The sequence below is a fragment of the Alosa pseudoharengus genome, unplaced genomic scaffold (assembly GCF_046254945.1).
Source record: "Alosa pseudoharengus isolate Yale_2024_CS ecotype anadromous, Long Island Sound unplaced genomic scaffold, YU_APseudo_1.1 YU_APseudo_1.1_scf_9, whole genome shotgun sequence".
Classification (NCBI taxonomy): domain Eukaryota; kingdom Metazoa; phylum Chordata; class Actinopteri; order Clupeiformes; family Clupeidae; genus Alosa; species Alosa pseudoharengus.
Genome location: NW_027468881.1, coordinates 39,734,878 through 39,751,382, shown reverse-complemented (window position 1 = coordinate 39,751,382; position 16,505 = coordinate 39,734,878). Strand labels below are relative to the sequence as shown.

General features: G+C 42.1%; 2 protein-coding genes across 4 annotated transcripts; one reads left to right on the top strand and one right to left on the bottom strand.

Moving 5' to 3' along the window:
* Nucleotides 1-466: 466 nt before the first annotated feature.
* On the bottom strand, nucleotides 467-6,200 carry mad2l2 (mitotic arrest deficient 2 like 2). Of its 3 annotated transcripts, none has more exons than XM_076276380.1 (9): nucleotides 5,718-6,200; nucleotides 5,509-5,627; nucleotides 5,290-5,361; nucleotides 4,306-4,406; nucleotides 3,952-4,046; nucleotides 3,398-3,471; nucleotides 1,484-1,576; nucleotides 1,191-1,210; nucleotides 467-1,126 (listed from the first exon to the last, which is right to left on the bottom strand). In XM_076276380.1, exons 1-9 carry the CDS (start codon nucleotides 5,755-5,757, stop codon nucleotides 1,105-1,107), a joined length of 636 nt encoding a protein of 211 aa, XP_076132495.1. In that variant the 5' UTR covers nucleotides 5,758-6,200; the 3' UTR covers nucleotides 467-1,104. The 3 variants fall into 3 exon arrangements, with proteins under 3 accessions (XP_076132495.1, XP_076132494.1, XP_076132493.1); XM_076276379.1 differs by having other exon boundaries at nucleotides 467-1,210; nucleotides 5,718-5,799; nucleotides 6,092-6,190; XM_076276378.1 differs by having other exon boundaries at nucleotides 467-1,210; nucleotides 5,718-6,197.
* Nucleotides 6,201-6,663: 463 nt separating this feature from the next.
* Nucleotides 6,664-14,748, top strand: smim1 (small integral membrane protein 1). The gene is made up of 3 exons (XM_076276381.1): nucleotides 6,664-7,201; nucleotides 7,555-7,669; nucleotides 13,225-14,748. The coding sequence occupies exons 2-3, from the start codon at nucleotides 7,581-7,583 to the stop codon at nucleotides 13,346-13,348; spliced, it is 213 nt and encodes a 70-aa protein (XP_076132496.1). The 5' UTR covers nucleotides 6,664-7,201; nucleotides 7,555-7,580; the 3' UTR covers nucleotides 13,349-14,748.
* The last annotated feature ends 1,757 nt before the right edge of the window (nucleotides 14,749-16,505 follow it).

Sequence of the window (16,505 nt, the reverse complement as noted above, 5' to 3'; positions counted from 1 at the left end):
TAAATAATGACAGTGGGTCTAGTTATATGTGATAACAATGTGTAATGGGCAGTGGAATAACTATTGGTTTCCGTTTGTGGTGACTGCTGACTGAGATAAGGGATGAGATTAAATAGATCCTGGAACTTAGCCTGGTCTGGAGCAGGCTAGCTCCACAGAATAAATCGCCATGGTAACTTATACCATAACCTATCCTGCTGCCCCCTATCCTGCTTTTGTGAAACTGGATAACGGATAAATTGAGCCAGGATAACCAAGATATCCCGGCTTAATCCCTTATCTTAGTTTTGTGCAATAGGCCCCTGGTGTATGAGGAAACATTAGTGTATTGTCATTTGTCAGACTAGTATGTCACTGAGCGGAGACTCTAGGTGGGCGTGGCCAGGCTAGGTAACTGAACCAGTCTATTTAAATTAATTGGCAAACTAATTTATTAACGCACAAAGATGTGGGTGAAACACTGACGTTAGAGTAATTAATCAAACTTTATTAAACACTTTCAACTTTAATGTAAAATGTTTTCCGTCAAATATCTTCGTTTATTTGTGAAATTCTCTGAACTCTCCATAGACATCTGATCTTTCACAGAGTCTCAAAGCACAAACACAGACATTCTCCCAAATGAGCACCACCACATGGTCTTTCACTGGAGGTGAAGACATTATCACTGTCCTTGATGAATCGTAAACACTGGTCTGAAACATTCAATGTACACACACATGTACACACACATGTACACACATGTACACACATGTACACACACACACACACACACACACACAGAGGAAGGAAATGAAAAGCAGCCCAATTGCAGGTTCACTACACTGCGCTACAAGCAGGATCAGGGTTCAGGGCTTAAGAAGGCAGTTCACGGCAGAACCAGCTCGTCCACATGAGCACAATCTGAGCAGTTTCACAGCGTCCTTACTTGCAGTCTTTAAAGAGAGCAGAAGGACAAGCTTTAAACATAGTAACTAAGCTTCAAGGTGGAAACAGCCCGGGAAGAAACTCTCTTCTTCCAAAGCTGAAGGTCTGCAGGAGAGATTTTAGGGAAGGTAGGTTTGCCATGTTAACATCTTCACTCGTCCTCCATCGTACCCTGAGCTAGGACGTCTTCTGAGCCCTTCCCTCCTGAGCTAGGACGTCTTCTGAGCCCTTCCCTCCTGAGCTAGGACGTCTTCTGAGCCCTTTCCTCCACATAGAGTTGCATCTGCCGAGAGAGACCACAGCGGTCAGAGGCAGCCGCTGCACACAGTTGATGATATACGGTTTCTGTGCCACAGACATACTTATGAACATATTCACTGATTTAGTGTATGTAGTGTATGTTTAAGTGTATGTTTATATGTGTATCCAGTAGCACAGTAACAATCTGTGAAACGTATTTACTCTACAGACAAAAGGATTATGTGTATTCATTGTCATTATTGTCATTATTATAATAAATAAGTGCCTTATGAGTTCAAGTCGTCATCAGACATACTTTGACGATGTCGGATGTCATGGTCTTGAGCGGGATGAGTCGGGAGCCCTGCATGTGCACCTCTTGCTCATCCGCCACGATCCACGGAAAATCCTGGAGAACAACACGCAAGGCTCAATCTGACCCATACACACACACTCTAAAAACTCTGGAGAACACCAGGACATGCTCAATCTGACACACACACACTCGCATTCCTGGAGAACACCAGGACATTCTCAATCTGACACACACACACATTAGGAAAATCCTGGACAACACCAGGACATGCTTAAAGGACCAGTATGTAGGAAATAATGGAAAATAAACTGTAACCATTCCAAAAATGATCACCATATGTTGTCAGAGAGTAAGGAAACACGATGAATTGAAGTAATGGCTTATTTGACAACATTACTCTAACCCGTAAAACCCATGAAAAAAAATTCTCTTGGAATTTTCGTTTATGTTTTGAACGATTAATTCTAGAATAGCGTATTACATTATTATACCATAATAATGGGCTAGCGTGTCCTCCTATTTGTGTTGCCAAATTAGCAAAGGCCAACTGTCAACAGCTGTCAGTTGTAGTCATGAACGCCTACGAGAGGCAGGCAAATTTCCAAAATTAAAACAAGAAACAAATTAAGTGGACGCGCATCGGAGGAGCTTCCTGAGATGGTGACGTCTTCGTCAAACTAAGAATATCAAGTCTGACGCAGAGCTGGCCATATTTCTCCACAACAGGTAGCCTAGGCTAAACTTCATCTGCATCGCTAACTTCAGCTAAATATGTTAAGTTGGTTAGAGAGGTATTTTTTGTTTTCACTGTTTCCGTAATGTGTAGCTGGGTCATGGTTGGAGAAACGTTAAAGCAGCTGCAGGTCAACTAACGTTAGTTAAGTCTTCATTACATCTGGCAACCCAGAAGAGGCTCGCGTCTGGTAGTCTTGAGAACGTTCACCAGTGTTTTGATTTTGTCCTACAGAACGTTCGGTAACAATCCTACAAATCGCACCTTTAACACGCATGGCTCAGGCAGACCCATACAACAGTGTATTCCAGAATAGATCAGACCCATACAACAGTGTACAACAGTGTATTCTAGAATAGATCAGACCCATACAACAGTGTATTCTAGAATAGATCTGAAAATCATCAACAACATCTACGAACATACCATATTCCTAAATACTAGTCATTTAATATTTATTAACTTAAAACTAAATTCTAATAATGTGATGTAAACGGTGTTCAGCTACGTTTGTCTAATGTGATGTAAACTCTGTTCAGCTATGTTGATGTGTGGGCCAACCTAATAATGTGAAGTAAACTGTGTTCAGCTATGTTTGTCTAATGTGATGTAAACTGTGTTCAGCTATGTTTGTCTAATGTGATGTAAACTGTGTTCAGCTATGCTGATGTCTGGGCCAACCTAATAATGTGATGTAAACTGTGTTCAGCTATGTTGATGTGTCGGCCAACCTAATAATGTGATGTAAACTGTGTTCAGCTATGTTGATGTGTCGGCCAACCTAATAATGTGATGTAAACTGTGTTCAGCTATGTTGATGTGTCGGCCAACCTAATAATGTGATGTAAACTGTGTTCAGCTATGTTGATGTGTGGGCCAACCTAATAATGTGATGTAAACTGTGTTCAGCTATGTTGATGTGTCGGCCAACCTAATAATGTGATGTAAACTGTGTTCAGCTATGTTGATGTGTGGGCCAACCTAATAATGTGATGTAAACTGTGTTCAGCTATGTTGATGTGTCGGCCAACCTAATAATGTGATGTAAACTGTGTTCAGCTTTGTTGATGTGTGGGCCAACCTAATAATGTGATGTAAACTGTGTTCAGCTATGTTGATGTGTCGGCCAACCTAATAATGTGATGTAAACTGCGTTCAGCTATGTTGATGTGTCGGCCAACCTTGATCACTTGAATTTTCTCCATATTTCTCGTGGCAGCCTCTCTAGTGTGTACCAGCACAGTGAATGTGCACCCTGCAAAACAATCAAACTCATTATAGTTACGGACAGTGCAGATGAAATGCCATCCTCTTTATAGTTACGGACAGTGCAGATGAAATGCCATCCTCTTTATAGTTACGGACAGTGCAGATGAAATGCCATCCTCTTTATAGTTACGGACAGTGCAGATGAAATGCCATCCTCATTATAGTTACGGACAGTGCAGATGAAATGCCATCCTCATTATAGTTACGGACAGTGCAGATGAAATGCCATCCTCTTTATTCATGTGCACACAACGGGGTCTCCCTAGCCTATACATGCTGACCCTGGCTTATGCTGCATACATACATTTATAAATTCTCATTCCTGCACTTATTTAGGATTCATACATTTATACATTCCTGCACTTATCTAGGATTCATTTGATTTAAAAGTTCAACTTCAATGTAACATGTTTTGCCTGTTAACACAGCAGCACATTTAGCATCAGTGGCAGAGCTTGGGTGGTACCTGGTGGGTTGTTGTCCAAAACAGCATCACATACGCTGATCTTCAGTATCACAGCCCGGAGAAGTTGTTCCACATGTGACAGCAGTGTCTCTGAGCTGCACACACACACACACACACAAACACACACAATATTACAGGCAAGGGCATTGGCAAGCAGATTTCATTCCGCCACAATTACAACCAACAGGAGGGGTTCAGTGCTGCAACCATGCACCAAGACAAGACCATCACATTTCTATGATGATATATCATAGATGATTAGGGAAAAACAGATGGGTCTTATTAAAACGTGTGAAAGGAGCATTCTATTCAGTCACACTCCTGTTCTCAACGTCGGCCATGTTGGGTACTCACCTAATGGACAGCAGAGGAGGTTGGGAAATCTCGAACACAAATCTTTCCACGGCATGGTGCTCCTTGTCCATGATGACCACTACGACCTTCTCAGCCTCATTCTACAGATACAGAACATTTGGAGGGTAAGTCGCATTCTACAGGACAAAGAGGAAACCTGGAGGGTAAGTCGCACACCAGCTCATTCTGTCAAAGAAACCGCACTCTGTAACACAGCTTCCATAGAATACCACCATGCCCATGTCATGAGCAGCCACGGTGAATTTTTCAGTGTGTGGTTCTGGGTTGAGATTATGTTTGTATGACGAAGCTGAAACACAGCTATTGTCCAATACTGTACTCTCAACATCACGGCAACATCACTTCCGGTTTGGGACAACTCAGTGAAAACAAATGCATTGGACAACTGAAAATGTATAGAACTACTGAATTTAAAAATGACACAGAATATCAGGCCATTCAGTTGAGTACATTCTCTATGAGCCAGCTGGTAGTTTGTAAGGGCACTCACTCAAACCAGCGGTCGTCAACTTCAGACTGTAACGCTTTCGCTGTTCTATCTAGCTCATCAGAATAGTTCTATACATTTTCTATGAACGAAACCAACCACAGACCATGCAGCCCAAAGACTGCTTTATGTCAAGAGGAAATGATGATACCTCAATGTCGAGAATATGAGAGTTTAAGGGACTGGCATTCTAACAACAGACAGAGACTGACCCAGGAGATGTCAGTCTCTTGGTCTTCAGTGAGGACACTGTGGGGTCTACTGTCTTTACAAAAGTGCTGCATTAGTGGTCACTAAGGGACATCAGTCATTATACATTTTAGGCAAGAAAAGTTTATTTATTGTAGTTCAATGTGCTTTACATAAACAAAAGCAAAGAATAATAGTACATAAAGACTAATAGTACATAAAAGCAAAAAAGGGCAATAGATTAATTAATGTTAATGTACCCTCTGAGGAATCCATGTGCTCCTTACCTTCTCAATGAGTGGTTTTACACAGTGAAGAGTGTCCTGGATGTACTGATTCAGCTCAGGGTGGCATGACATCTAGCAAATCGTAACAAGCAATAGAAAAAAATAAGCACTAAAAGCAATGGAGTGGTGATGCTTTACTTTGAGTGCTATTTAATACAACCCATTAAGAGCAGAGGAAATTGCTGCGCCAACAAACATACAAACACCCTAAATCAAAACCTGGACGGGGACGTTGTATTTCTTCCTCTTCTGAAAGATTCCCGACGGATACACCTCTCGGACGTACAGAATGAGATGAATGGCAACCTCCAGAAACTCGCATAATATATCTGCCACCACTGCAAAAGCAATCAACGGCATCATCTCTGAAATATCCTACACGTAATTGAAATGACGTGAAATAGACAGTTCAGAGAGCAGCATCTTACCTTGGCCAAAATTAAGATCCTGTCGCGTTAATGTAGCCATCCTTTAGTCAATGGCACTTCTAAATAGACTGCTGTTATACACCTGTGAATTCAGTCTAATGTTACCTGACTGAGTACCACATGAGGAAGTATATACTGATAACTGGAATGGGTGGTGATGGGTAAAGCCTTTGAGAAACTCTGGGAGAATATACGTAATGAGAAATTAGTTAGTTAGTTAGCAAGCAAGCTATCGCTAACGTTAAGCTAACCTCAGATCATCATGTTTATACAGCAAGTATTTGATCTGACTTGGACAGTAGCATATTTTAAAAAATGAATTCCTTAATCTACCAAACGACTTGTTGCATAATGCTATGCAGTAAGCTACGTACGTTGACGAGGGCTAGCAAAAATGCTTCCAGTGCGGTATCATTTTTGGAATCAGTCCTAACGTTACATGTTTACAAATCCTGATGTCGCCTGTGAATGACGTCAGGGAAGAGAACCACCCCTTCTTCCTTCTTCTGGTCCGCTAATGTAGCCTAGGCCCTAAATTACAATCTTTGGAGTTTAATAAATGTTGGGTTTCATAGAGCAAGGTCAGAATATAATGATTAGGCTACATCTTATGAAAGGTGTGTGCAGGCCTACGCAATGATTTTTGTGAGGTATAGGCTACTGGCCACTGGTAAAAAGTTCAACCCCACACTCCGACAAGTTTTTATAAACAAAAGATGTTACGGCCCTTCATCAGATTTTTTCTGATCTGTAGGCTATCTGATGAAGGCATTATAAGCCGAAAGAGTGTGCTCCGCCTTAACAATCTTTGTGTGCACTACTTTACCATAGACCTACATTTTTAGCATTGAAATTATATAGGCATGTTTAAAGTTTAAATTAAACGTTTTAAAAGTAGGTCTAGCCTTGGCTGCAAGTAAAGCATTTCAAATAGCCAACTAAATTAGGCTCGGCTACGTTATTAAATTGGCCTGAATAGGCTATCAAGTAAGGACTTGAAGTGAATGGTTCTCACATCAATCCTGCACAAATAGCATGGGCATGTGCAGGCTGGGCCATCATTTATTGACTGACTGTCAGACACACCCCAGCGCACATCCTAACTTGCCACCCTTATTCAAGATAACCAATACAATATCCAACCTGCCCACGCGGGCCAACTTGTCTAATTTGACCATGCGTTTAGCAAAGACAATGTGGAATTACAGCAAGTGTAGCGATAGGCCATTCAAGACACAGAAAAGCTGAGGTGTGCTATATCAGCTCTAACCGGAGACTGCGTAATACTGTGGAATTTGGTCAGAGGTTTATCTGGAGCGGTAGTAATAAGCGGCGTGAATAGCCCACTACGGTCAGAGGAAGCAGTGCTTTAATGACCGGAGTAAATTTTACACCCGACTTCTGATGAGACACATAAAGAGCAGCACCACCACATCAATAGGAGCGACGACTCACACGGCTACAGGCTCCCCAAGCAGCGAATAGTGAGTATTTCAACTAGATGACTGTTAATCGGAATAAAACTGTTTATTTACCTGTAGCGCTTCTCTCAGTTAAAGAATGAGTTTCAGTCAAGTTTGAAGATTAGTCGTGAACTTTTCACGACATGGGATGCGTTTTAAAACATGCTTTGAATGACCATACCCTAAGTTGAGCAATAATCTTCCTATACTTTTCAAAGTTGGACTTTGGTCACATTGGATAGGCTAGGCTGTGTGTGGTTTTGTGCGACCGAGAGTAGAAAAATACCATGTTCTATTAGCTCTCTATGTATTCAAAGGCGGCTACAGACTGTTTCTGTTTATAACCCAGTCCGTCTGGTGCTGTTGTTTTCTAGCCGGATTACATTGGTGAGGCAAAAACATGGAGGCTGAAGATGCGAATGTCTCGTACAGCAGGTGGAATGATGATGTTAACCTCAACTCTGCCCAGTCCCAGTCCAGCTTAATCAGGTAAGCTCTCTCCTCTGTGATATACACATCTCTCTCTCTCTCTCTCTCTCTCTCAAATCAAAGTTTATTTGAATGGCATGAATGAATAAAGTCATTGTTGCCAAATTAAGCTACAGGTATAACATGTTAATAATCAACTTTACATTAATATTGGTATAAAGACATAATTAAATAATGAAAGGAAAAATAAGATAAAAGGATAAATGTTAATTCCAAAGGGACTAATAGTTTCATCATTAGTTATACTGTATCATATCTGTACTGTTTCATCATTAGTTATACTGTATCATATCTGTCACACACACACACACACACACACACACACACACACACACACACACACACACATATATCTGTCACACACACACACACACACACATATATCTGTCACACACACACACACACATCATGCAACAATTGCACTGTTTCCAAAACAATGGTGAATCACATGGCCTAGTTTACCATGCTCTTTCACAGTGTGGAGCTGTCAAGAGTTTAATTTGAGCCTGTTAGCATTGAGCCTGTTAGCATTCCCCATGTTTTTGTTTACTCTCTGGGGTGTGTGTTGTAGGGGCGCACCATCCCTACATAGCAAACATATTAAATCATCAAAGCTCGGGGTCACGCACACTCACACACACACACACACACACACACACACACACACACACACACACACACATATCAGGGGAAAGGTCAGAGAGGTCAGTGAGTTAGATCAACCTTTCCAAGGTTACGTTAGTGAAGTGAGTGAAGTGAGGTTGGGGATTCCAACTAAGCGTCTGAACACTGCAGCTATTCACCTCCAGCACAAACACACCAGTGGAGTTAGCAATCGAAGCCATTGGAGTTAGCCATTGGAGCCGCCAGTGGAGTTAGCCATCGGAGCCGCCACTGGAGTTAGCCATCGGAGCCGCCAATGGAGTTAGCCATCGGAGCCGCCACTGGAGTTAGCCATCGGAGCCAGTGGAGTTAGTCGCTCGGGGAACATAGGACACTTTTTCAGAAAAAGGGTTCTATGTTCCCCGTTTTTCCCCAAAAGGGTCCTATGTTCCCCGGCCACAATACATACCGGGGAACATATGTAACAGAGGTCGTAATTCGTCCACCGCTCACGGCCCTCGAACGCGCCACCTCGACACTCACCGGCATGGGAGTCGAACGCTCTAACCACTGAGCTAAAAGCCCAGGCTTCCAACTCAGTGGTTAGAAGCGTTCTTAAGGTTAGGGCTGTGAGGATTTACACGGGCAACTAGCACGCTAGCTCAGTTCGCCTCCGTTACACATAGGAGCCTTTTTCTGAAAAAGGGGAACATAGGACCCTTTTTTTGCTACAATTGAACAGTTGAAATGTTAAGCCTGTTTTATGCTTCTGCGTTGAATCGACGGCGTACCCCCACAGACCCCTCCGCCGTAGCTCGACGTGCACCTCCAAAAAATTGTGACTATGTTAAAACTATGTTAAAGGAGAATTCCGGTGTGATATTGACCTAAAGTGTGTTGAAACATGATACCGAGTGTGAACGTATGTCTCATAGCTCACCTCGGCTTGTCCCCTGCACTCAGAAATCTGCCGCTAGCCAATGCTACCCACAGTGTTTCGTTGTGGTGCCTCGGGCATCGGCCTAGCCATGCAAATAAATCACTGTTTTACACCATTTACGAGGCTCAAAGTAGCTCCATACTTCATTGGTAGGGCATAAAAAAAAAAGGTTTGGTTCCTGTTGGTTGTCAGTTGAGGCCATGGATCGGTAGGGAATTTAAAAAAAAAAAAAAATTCCCCCCCAGTGGCAGTAAGGGATAGGTAGAAAATCAGTCCCTCCAGGATTTCGCGAGGTTTTTTTTAGACTGTTGCGACCTAAAATGCCTGGATGGAAGTTGCTGTGTTTTTAGCTGTTTCTTGTGGAGAAATTGTTCAGGCCACCTGGATCTCAACTGCCAGTCTCAGGCTTTAAGCATACAAACTGGCCCTATTAAGACTACACATCCTGTTAAACTGCTTCCTCTGCCAAAAACTGTTTAAAAATAAAAGTCCTCACTACAATATTTCACTGTTAAACAATTTAACCCTTTAAACTACTGAACTTTTTAACTGTTTAGCCATTGTAACTGTTACTTGTCATCAACTATGACTCCTACCCACTGTAGCTAGTTAGCATGGTTAGCATAGTTAACATGCTAACAAGTTAGCATACTAGCATGTTAGCATGCTAGTTATCATTTTTAGCAAAATTACTAAAAATGATTAGCTAAGTTAGCTAAGTCACATGGTTAACATAGTTAGCATGCTAGCATGTTAACATGCTAGTTAGCATTTTTAGCAAAACTGCTAAAAATGATTAGCTAAGTAACATGGTTAGCATAGTTAGCATGCTAATATGTTAGCATGCTAGTTAGCATTTTTAGCAAAACTGCTAAAAATGATTAGCTAAGTTAGCTAAGTAACATGGTTAGCATAGTTAGCATGCTAGCATGTTATCATGCTATTTAGCACTTTTAATAAAACTGCTAAAAATGATTAGCTAGGTTAGCTAAGTAACATGGTTAGCATAGTTAGCATGCTAACATGTTAGCATGCTAGTTAGCATAGTTAGCATAACTGCTAAAAATGATTAGCTAAATTAATTAAGTAACATGGTTAACATAGTTAGCATACTAACATTGTTAGCATGCTAATTAACATAGTTAGCAAAACTACTAAAATGATAAGCTTGGTTAGCTAAGTCACATGGTTAACATAGTTAGCATTGCTAACATAGTTAGCATGTTTAGCAAAACTGCTAGAAAATGTTAGTTAAGTTAGCTAAGTACCATGGTTAGCATGTTAGCATTGCTAGCACTGCTATAAAACATTAGCTAAGTAGCATGGTTAGCAGAATTAAAAATCTTAGCATAACTGCTAGCAAACATTAGAGCCATTCCAACTTTCAGTTATCGTCAAATATCTACCTATACACAGCCATTAAACTATTTGAATATCAACATTCATTCAACTTCCAGTCTGTCAACAACTTTTAAACGGTCTACTTTTAAACTATCATTAAACTATCTATTAAACTAGCTGTCTATCAACAACTTTTAAACTATCTACTGTCTATCAACAACTTTTAAACTATCTACATTCAGCTTTTAAACAGTCTACTTTTAAACTATCAACTTTTATTAAGCTATGCAACCACCATGTCTATCCTAGCATCACCGTAGTAACCATCTCTGTATTATCTGTTTTAACTATACATGATATTTTACATCACAACTTTAGCATTTTCATGCACTGGTAATTCCTTGGAATTGCATTTCTAGTTAATGTTAGCCTTCTATTTATTGTCATCAAAACTGCAGAGGAATGAACACGTTAGGGCAGTCTTTGGTGTCATATGCAGAAGGTGCAGAAGTAAGTGTGCCATCTGGCTCAATATTCTGCGCGAGGGACTATTGTGGTAGGTGAAATTTCACGGTGAAACTACGATGATTGGTCAAATTTGCGGAAAAGTTGTAGCCTGGCGAGCCAGACCCACATTATAATGTAGGGTCTGGGCACTCACCGTTCGCAGTGCTCAGTCCGAGGGTCGGGATAATCAGTTGTCTTTCAAATTCCCTCTGCACGCAATAGGACGCAATATGATATTTGTTTTCAAGTAGCAGGGAATTCAAGCCAAACCGTTGCAACTCTGCCATCAATTATTATGTTAAGCCCAACAAACGACTCTATACACGATTTCAATGCCATATTTAGTTTCGATTTCTAGAGCTCACAAGTCAACGGAGAGTTGCTAGACTAGCCCTAGGGCTAGCGCTAGGGGCGCGTCTACATTTCTAGGCTAGAAAAGTTGCAGTGTTTGGACAAAATTGCGAGTGCCTTGGTAAGTGACAACAATCGTCTTCGTGAACAGCTGTGCATAGGCTTCTTTGTAAAAGAGAGAATACGCTCATCCCTATACATAAAGCAAGGGGTAATTAATGTAATTATAGTTCGCCTTTTATTTGTGGATTTATTTAATGTAGCCTTTAGTGTTATTCCCCAAGCTCATAAAATAAATTTGGGTCGCACATAAATTGACAGGGTCGGTCGGAAACCGGAACCCAAGAATTTTTTTTTTTATGCCTAGACTTCCGAGGGCCTTGACATTTAAAACGAGACATGGAGAACTTTGAAAAAGCACTGGTATTTACAAGACGATTTTTACAGACAGTACCTTAAGGAATTTACGTTCGACGCCATCTTGAATTTAGTCACGATAAGTCGAGCGACAAGTACGAATGAACAGGTATGATAAGGGATCAGATTCCAAAAATAATTCAATGGAAATGCATGGATTCAATTGCTTCCAGTAGCAGCAACTGGAATCCATGCATTTCCACGGAATTATTTTATTTAATTATTTTATTAATTATTTCCACGGAAAACAGGATGCCAGCATGGTAATAGCATACTAAGTGTTTATTGCACTTGTACATTTTGCTGTGTGGTGGATCATTTTTTTACTTTTTTAATTTTGAACATTACATGCGTTATCTGTCTGTCCTATGAGAAAGAAAGAATGACAAAAAAAAAATAGGACATAGGACAAAAATAGGACAAGTCTTTCTCTATAAGATTTCATAAGTGAACCCAAACAGCAGGTGTGTTTAATAGCATTCAGTTTTGTTGTAAGTACTGTAAGTAGTATCTTGTGTCTTGTGTATGATAGCTTTTAGATTCACTGCATGCTACACATCTATTGTCCTTGGGAACAAGGAACCATACATGGATTTCTATGGAACGTCACAAAAACATGCGTGTGCAACCAAGAGGCAGAAAGCACCATAGAACAGCATAGAGCAATGCAAAAGAGCAAAAGAATAAAATGAGTTTTTGTGCTGAAAACTGCACCAATTCGAAATCACGATGGTTAGAGAATGTTAAATATGTTCAATATTCCTAACGGAATGCATGTCTTAGCCAAAAATGACAAAATACGATGTATATTATTAATCCAAATGAACGTCAAACTTTGAAATATAGTCTGAAATGAGATGTTATTATCATTGAGACAACAGGGGTATACAAAAAAATCCGATAGTAGCTTACAGCAGCCGACTATTTAGGTTAAGTTTATAACGTTGTGGACGGCCACAAAGCGTCTTCTGCCTCACGGCTGCGCGCGCATCTAGTTTTGTTGGTAAACGGGAAACCCGTGTATATGGCAAATTGCTCAATTTTTATGGATTATGGTGTTTTATGACCTTGTGATAGAACTTCGTTAAGAAGGGCTTGGTTCCTGGACAGTAGCATGCTGGGAGAGCTGTTGCCAGTGACTGGAGAAAGGCACATTTCCCAGTAGAGACTAATGGGACTATTACTAACTCATACATCATAGACATCATATGGAAATTACCATATTATTGTCATTATAATATATATTATTATATAATAATATTGAATAATATTGGCAAACATATGGGACTGACTAAATAACATTGTGCCTGTACTGTAGTAATAACGCCTCCCAAGTGCCTCTTAGCTTCTATAGCCATCTGTGTGTTGGGGTTCTAATGCCCTATTTGCCCCTCAGGTTCTATAACCGCCTGTGCACAGGGAACCTGGGCATCTACATCAGAATCGCCGGAGCTCTGGCGGCGCTGGTGTCGGTCTACATCCTGGGCTACGTGACTGGGTACTACGTCCATGGACGCTGACGCCCCCTGCTGTTCATGTGTGGTCAACGAGGAGTGGCTAGTCAGTGCACCTGAAGATCCTGCACGTTTGAAATACATCCAGGACTTCAGCAGGTGCTGAGGAACCGGAACCAGGATACTGCTCTGTCCTAAAACACACCATTATTTAACAGCAAAAAAACATTCATAGTTTTATAATGACTTTACTTTAATGTGACTTACAGTTTTTCTCAGTCGCTTTGGTGCTTTTCTCAGATCAGAATGAAAATTCTCATTACTATTAGTTCAACCTCCACAACATTTAGTCATTTGTGCACATCATAGTAGTAATTTCTCCTTCCTCTGAACAAATTGCAAATGCTTTTGAACATGTATCAGTTGCTTTGTCATGTCAGTCAAAATGAACTATACTTATGGATGCTGAATAGTCGTTCCCAATAAAACTAATAGTCTTCATTTCATTGCTTGAGTCATTACATAGAAAATTGGTGAACTAGTTATCAAATTCTGTTACAATGCTGTAGAATTGCAAAGAGCATATACAGTAAAACTGTGAAACGTACATATTCAGTGTCTTGTACTCACTTACTCCCCTAACTACAGCAATTTGTAACTTTACTGTAGTTTTCAAATGGCTGTACAAGTACTGTATAGTGCTGTCTTGAGCATTTTCAGGTAGTGTCACCGAGTTCTGACCTTTTTTTTCCATGGGAAAACACTGAGAGCATAAACTGTCGTATCGTAATGAAAACATGACAAAGCCATTTGACTATCTTGTTCATAAACGATGGTGTCAAGACTTCTCATTTTGATGACACTGGCAGTTTCACTGACATAAATACTTGCTTTTGAGGAATGGACTATTCATTTTGAGCAAGTGACGTGCTTTTGCAGGCTATCCACTAGGTTTTGCAGTTTGCACTAATTGTTTTGAGAAATGCACTAACTGCTGTGCAAATGTTAATAGTGATGTGAGAAAAGCACCAAAGCGACTGAGAAAAACTGTAAATGAATCAATTTGATATGACTTTAATGTATTTAATTTAAAATCTGCATATGTTTATGTCCATATCCATGGAAACAGGCTTTATAAACACAAGGCGTAGTGCGTAGGCGAGCTGCTTGTGATTGGCGGTTCATCAATCAGGTGCTAGGCGCTGCACTGCAGGTCAGTGCATGTCTAAGGTGATTGGCTGCCAGCTGTGCCATAGAAACAAATCAAAGTTGATGTAAACATCTGATTACTGGGAAAGTGGAACGTTTTGAATATCCACAGACAGATTCAGTTGATTAATGTAAATCATATCAGATATTAATATTGCCTATGAACACTGTATGCATATGATATGGAGACCATGATAAGAAATCTAATCCAAATGATTTAAATGTCTTTATTTTCGTAATTTATGTTTTTATTCTACCATATCATTATCAGTTATAATAAAATGATGAAGTCTCCACGTGTTTTTTTTCATTCACCCATGTGTAATATTGAATTTTAAACAACATACCTGGAAAATGTATGTCCAAATGATGCATGTCTCCAACTATATTCCATAACATGCCTCTGTTGAAAGGCTAGCAGGTGGGGTGCAGCCAGGGCAGAGGACAGGCTCACATATCCTCCCCTGTATCATATCACAGTTATGAAAGAGAGCGCTTGCTGCTCTCAACCAATCACATATCCTCCCCTGTATCATATCACAGCTATGAAAGAGATCGCTTGCTGCTCTCAACCAATCACAGCGTGTTTCTCCTTCAAACGGAGCATTTAGCCTGCTCCTGTAACCGTGCAGATTTACAGGATTATCTGATCTGATCTTATCTTAGGGATGTCAGATAAAAGCACTGTCAGTCTGTGATCATAGATGATCTTTATTGCATCCACAACCTCACAGTACAAATACAAATCATTGTTTATAAGCACTGTCAGTCTGTGATCATAGATGATCTTTATTGCATCAACAAACTTGTTTATAAGCGCTGTCAGTCTTGCTCGTAGATAATCTTTATTGTATCAACAAACTCGTTTATAAGCGCTGTCAGTCTTGCTCGTAGATAATCTTTAAACTCGTTTATAAGCGCTGTTAGTCTTGCTCGTAGATAATCTTTATTGTATCAACGTCCTCTTCCTCCAAACGACTCGTGCAGCTGACCTCACTGTCCGAGGGGGAGAAGAGGCTGGCGTTGACCCTGACGACCCACTCCCCGATCCTCTGGTCCGTGTAGTACTCTTCCTCCTCTCCTGCTCCTCCTAGGTGGTGCTCCTCCTCCTCCTCCTCCTCCTCGCTGCCGCTGGGGTCTGGGCTCTGGGCGTCGCTCTCGATGGCGGAGTCGTGGGAGCAGAGCGGCACCTGTGCCCGGGTCCTGCAGGGGTCAGGCGCTGACCTCACCTGACCTGTCCCCGCCCTGCCGTCGCTCCCCCTCACGTTACCCTGTGCCCGCGCCGCGTGCCCGTCAGCCAACGCCAGGGCCTTTGAGCCGCCAGTCACAGGGTCAGGGCCAGCGCCTGATTTCTGACGCCCGTACCCGGACGTTCCTCGCAGGTTTGCGCTCTCCTCGCGGCGGCCCGTGTCCCGGACCGACACGCTGCACACGAGACGGACACCTGTCGTCTGAGGACTCACTTCCTGTCTGCTGAGCAGCTTCCTGTCTTGCCTCTGAGTGGCTGTGCGTGGCGCTGCGCTCGTCCGTATCCTCCTCTGGGAGCCCTGACCCCCGGCAGGGTCAGAGGACGCGCGAGCGCTCGGCTGCTCCATCACCTGCGGGGTGATCTTTGACCCGTAGATGGGGGGCAGCGTGCTGCTGGCCGTTCCCCCGTCTCCTGGGCCCTGGCTGGGTTTGATCTTCAGTGGGAGTCTGGTTCTCCTGGGGGTGCCTGGTGGGCGGGCAGCCGTGACCCCCTTTGTTGGAGGTCCGAGCGGGCCGTTGGCCCGGGGGGTTGACCGGAGGCATGGGGCCGAGGCGCTGGAGGTTTTCAGTCGGCCCAGACGTTGGATCAGTAACCTTTGACCTTTCAACTCTGTGCTGACCCCTCTCCACACCGATGCCTTACCTCCCTGCTGGCAGCTGCCTCTGGACCCGACCCGGCTCAGATCTGGCGCAAGTCCACACCAGGTGAGGGGCGGTTCCGACCCGGATCCCACCTGCACTCTGCTGGCTCCACACGGGCTCCCCT

What these genes read in the sequence shown, in the direction of transcription:
- smim1 (XM_076276381.1), top strand. Translation starts at nt 7,581, where the DNA reads ATGGAGGCTGAAGATGCGAATGTCTCGTACAGCAGGTGGAATGATGAT. An exon ending in TCCCAGTCCAGCTTAATCAG is followed by an intron (nt 7,670 to 13,224) that starts GTAAGCTCTCTC and finishes TTTGCCCCTCAG; the next exon opens with GTTCTATAACCGCCTGTGCA.
- mad2l2 (XM_076276380.1), bottom strand. Translation starts at nt 5,757, where the DNA reads ATGGCTACATTAACGCGACAGGATCTTAATTTTGGCCAAG. An exon ending in TAAAACCACTCATTGAGAAG is followed by an intron (nt 4,407 to 5,289) that starts GTAAGGAGCACA and finishes CTGTATCTGTAG; the next exon opens with AATGAGGCTGAGAAGGTCGT. An exon ending in CCTCCTCTGCTGTCCATTAG is followed by an intron (nt 4,047 to 4,305) that starts GTGAGTACCCAA and finishes GTGTGTGTGCAG; the next exon opens with CTCAGAGACACTGCTGTCAC.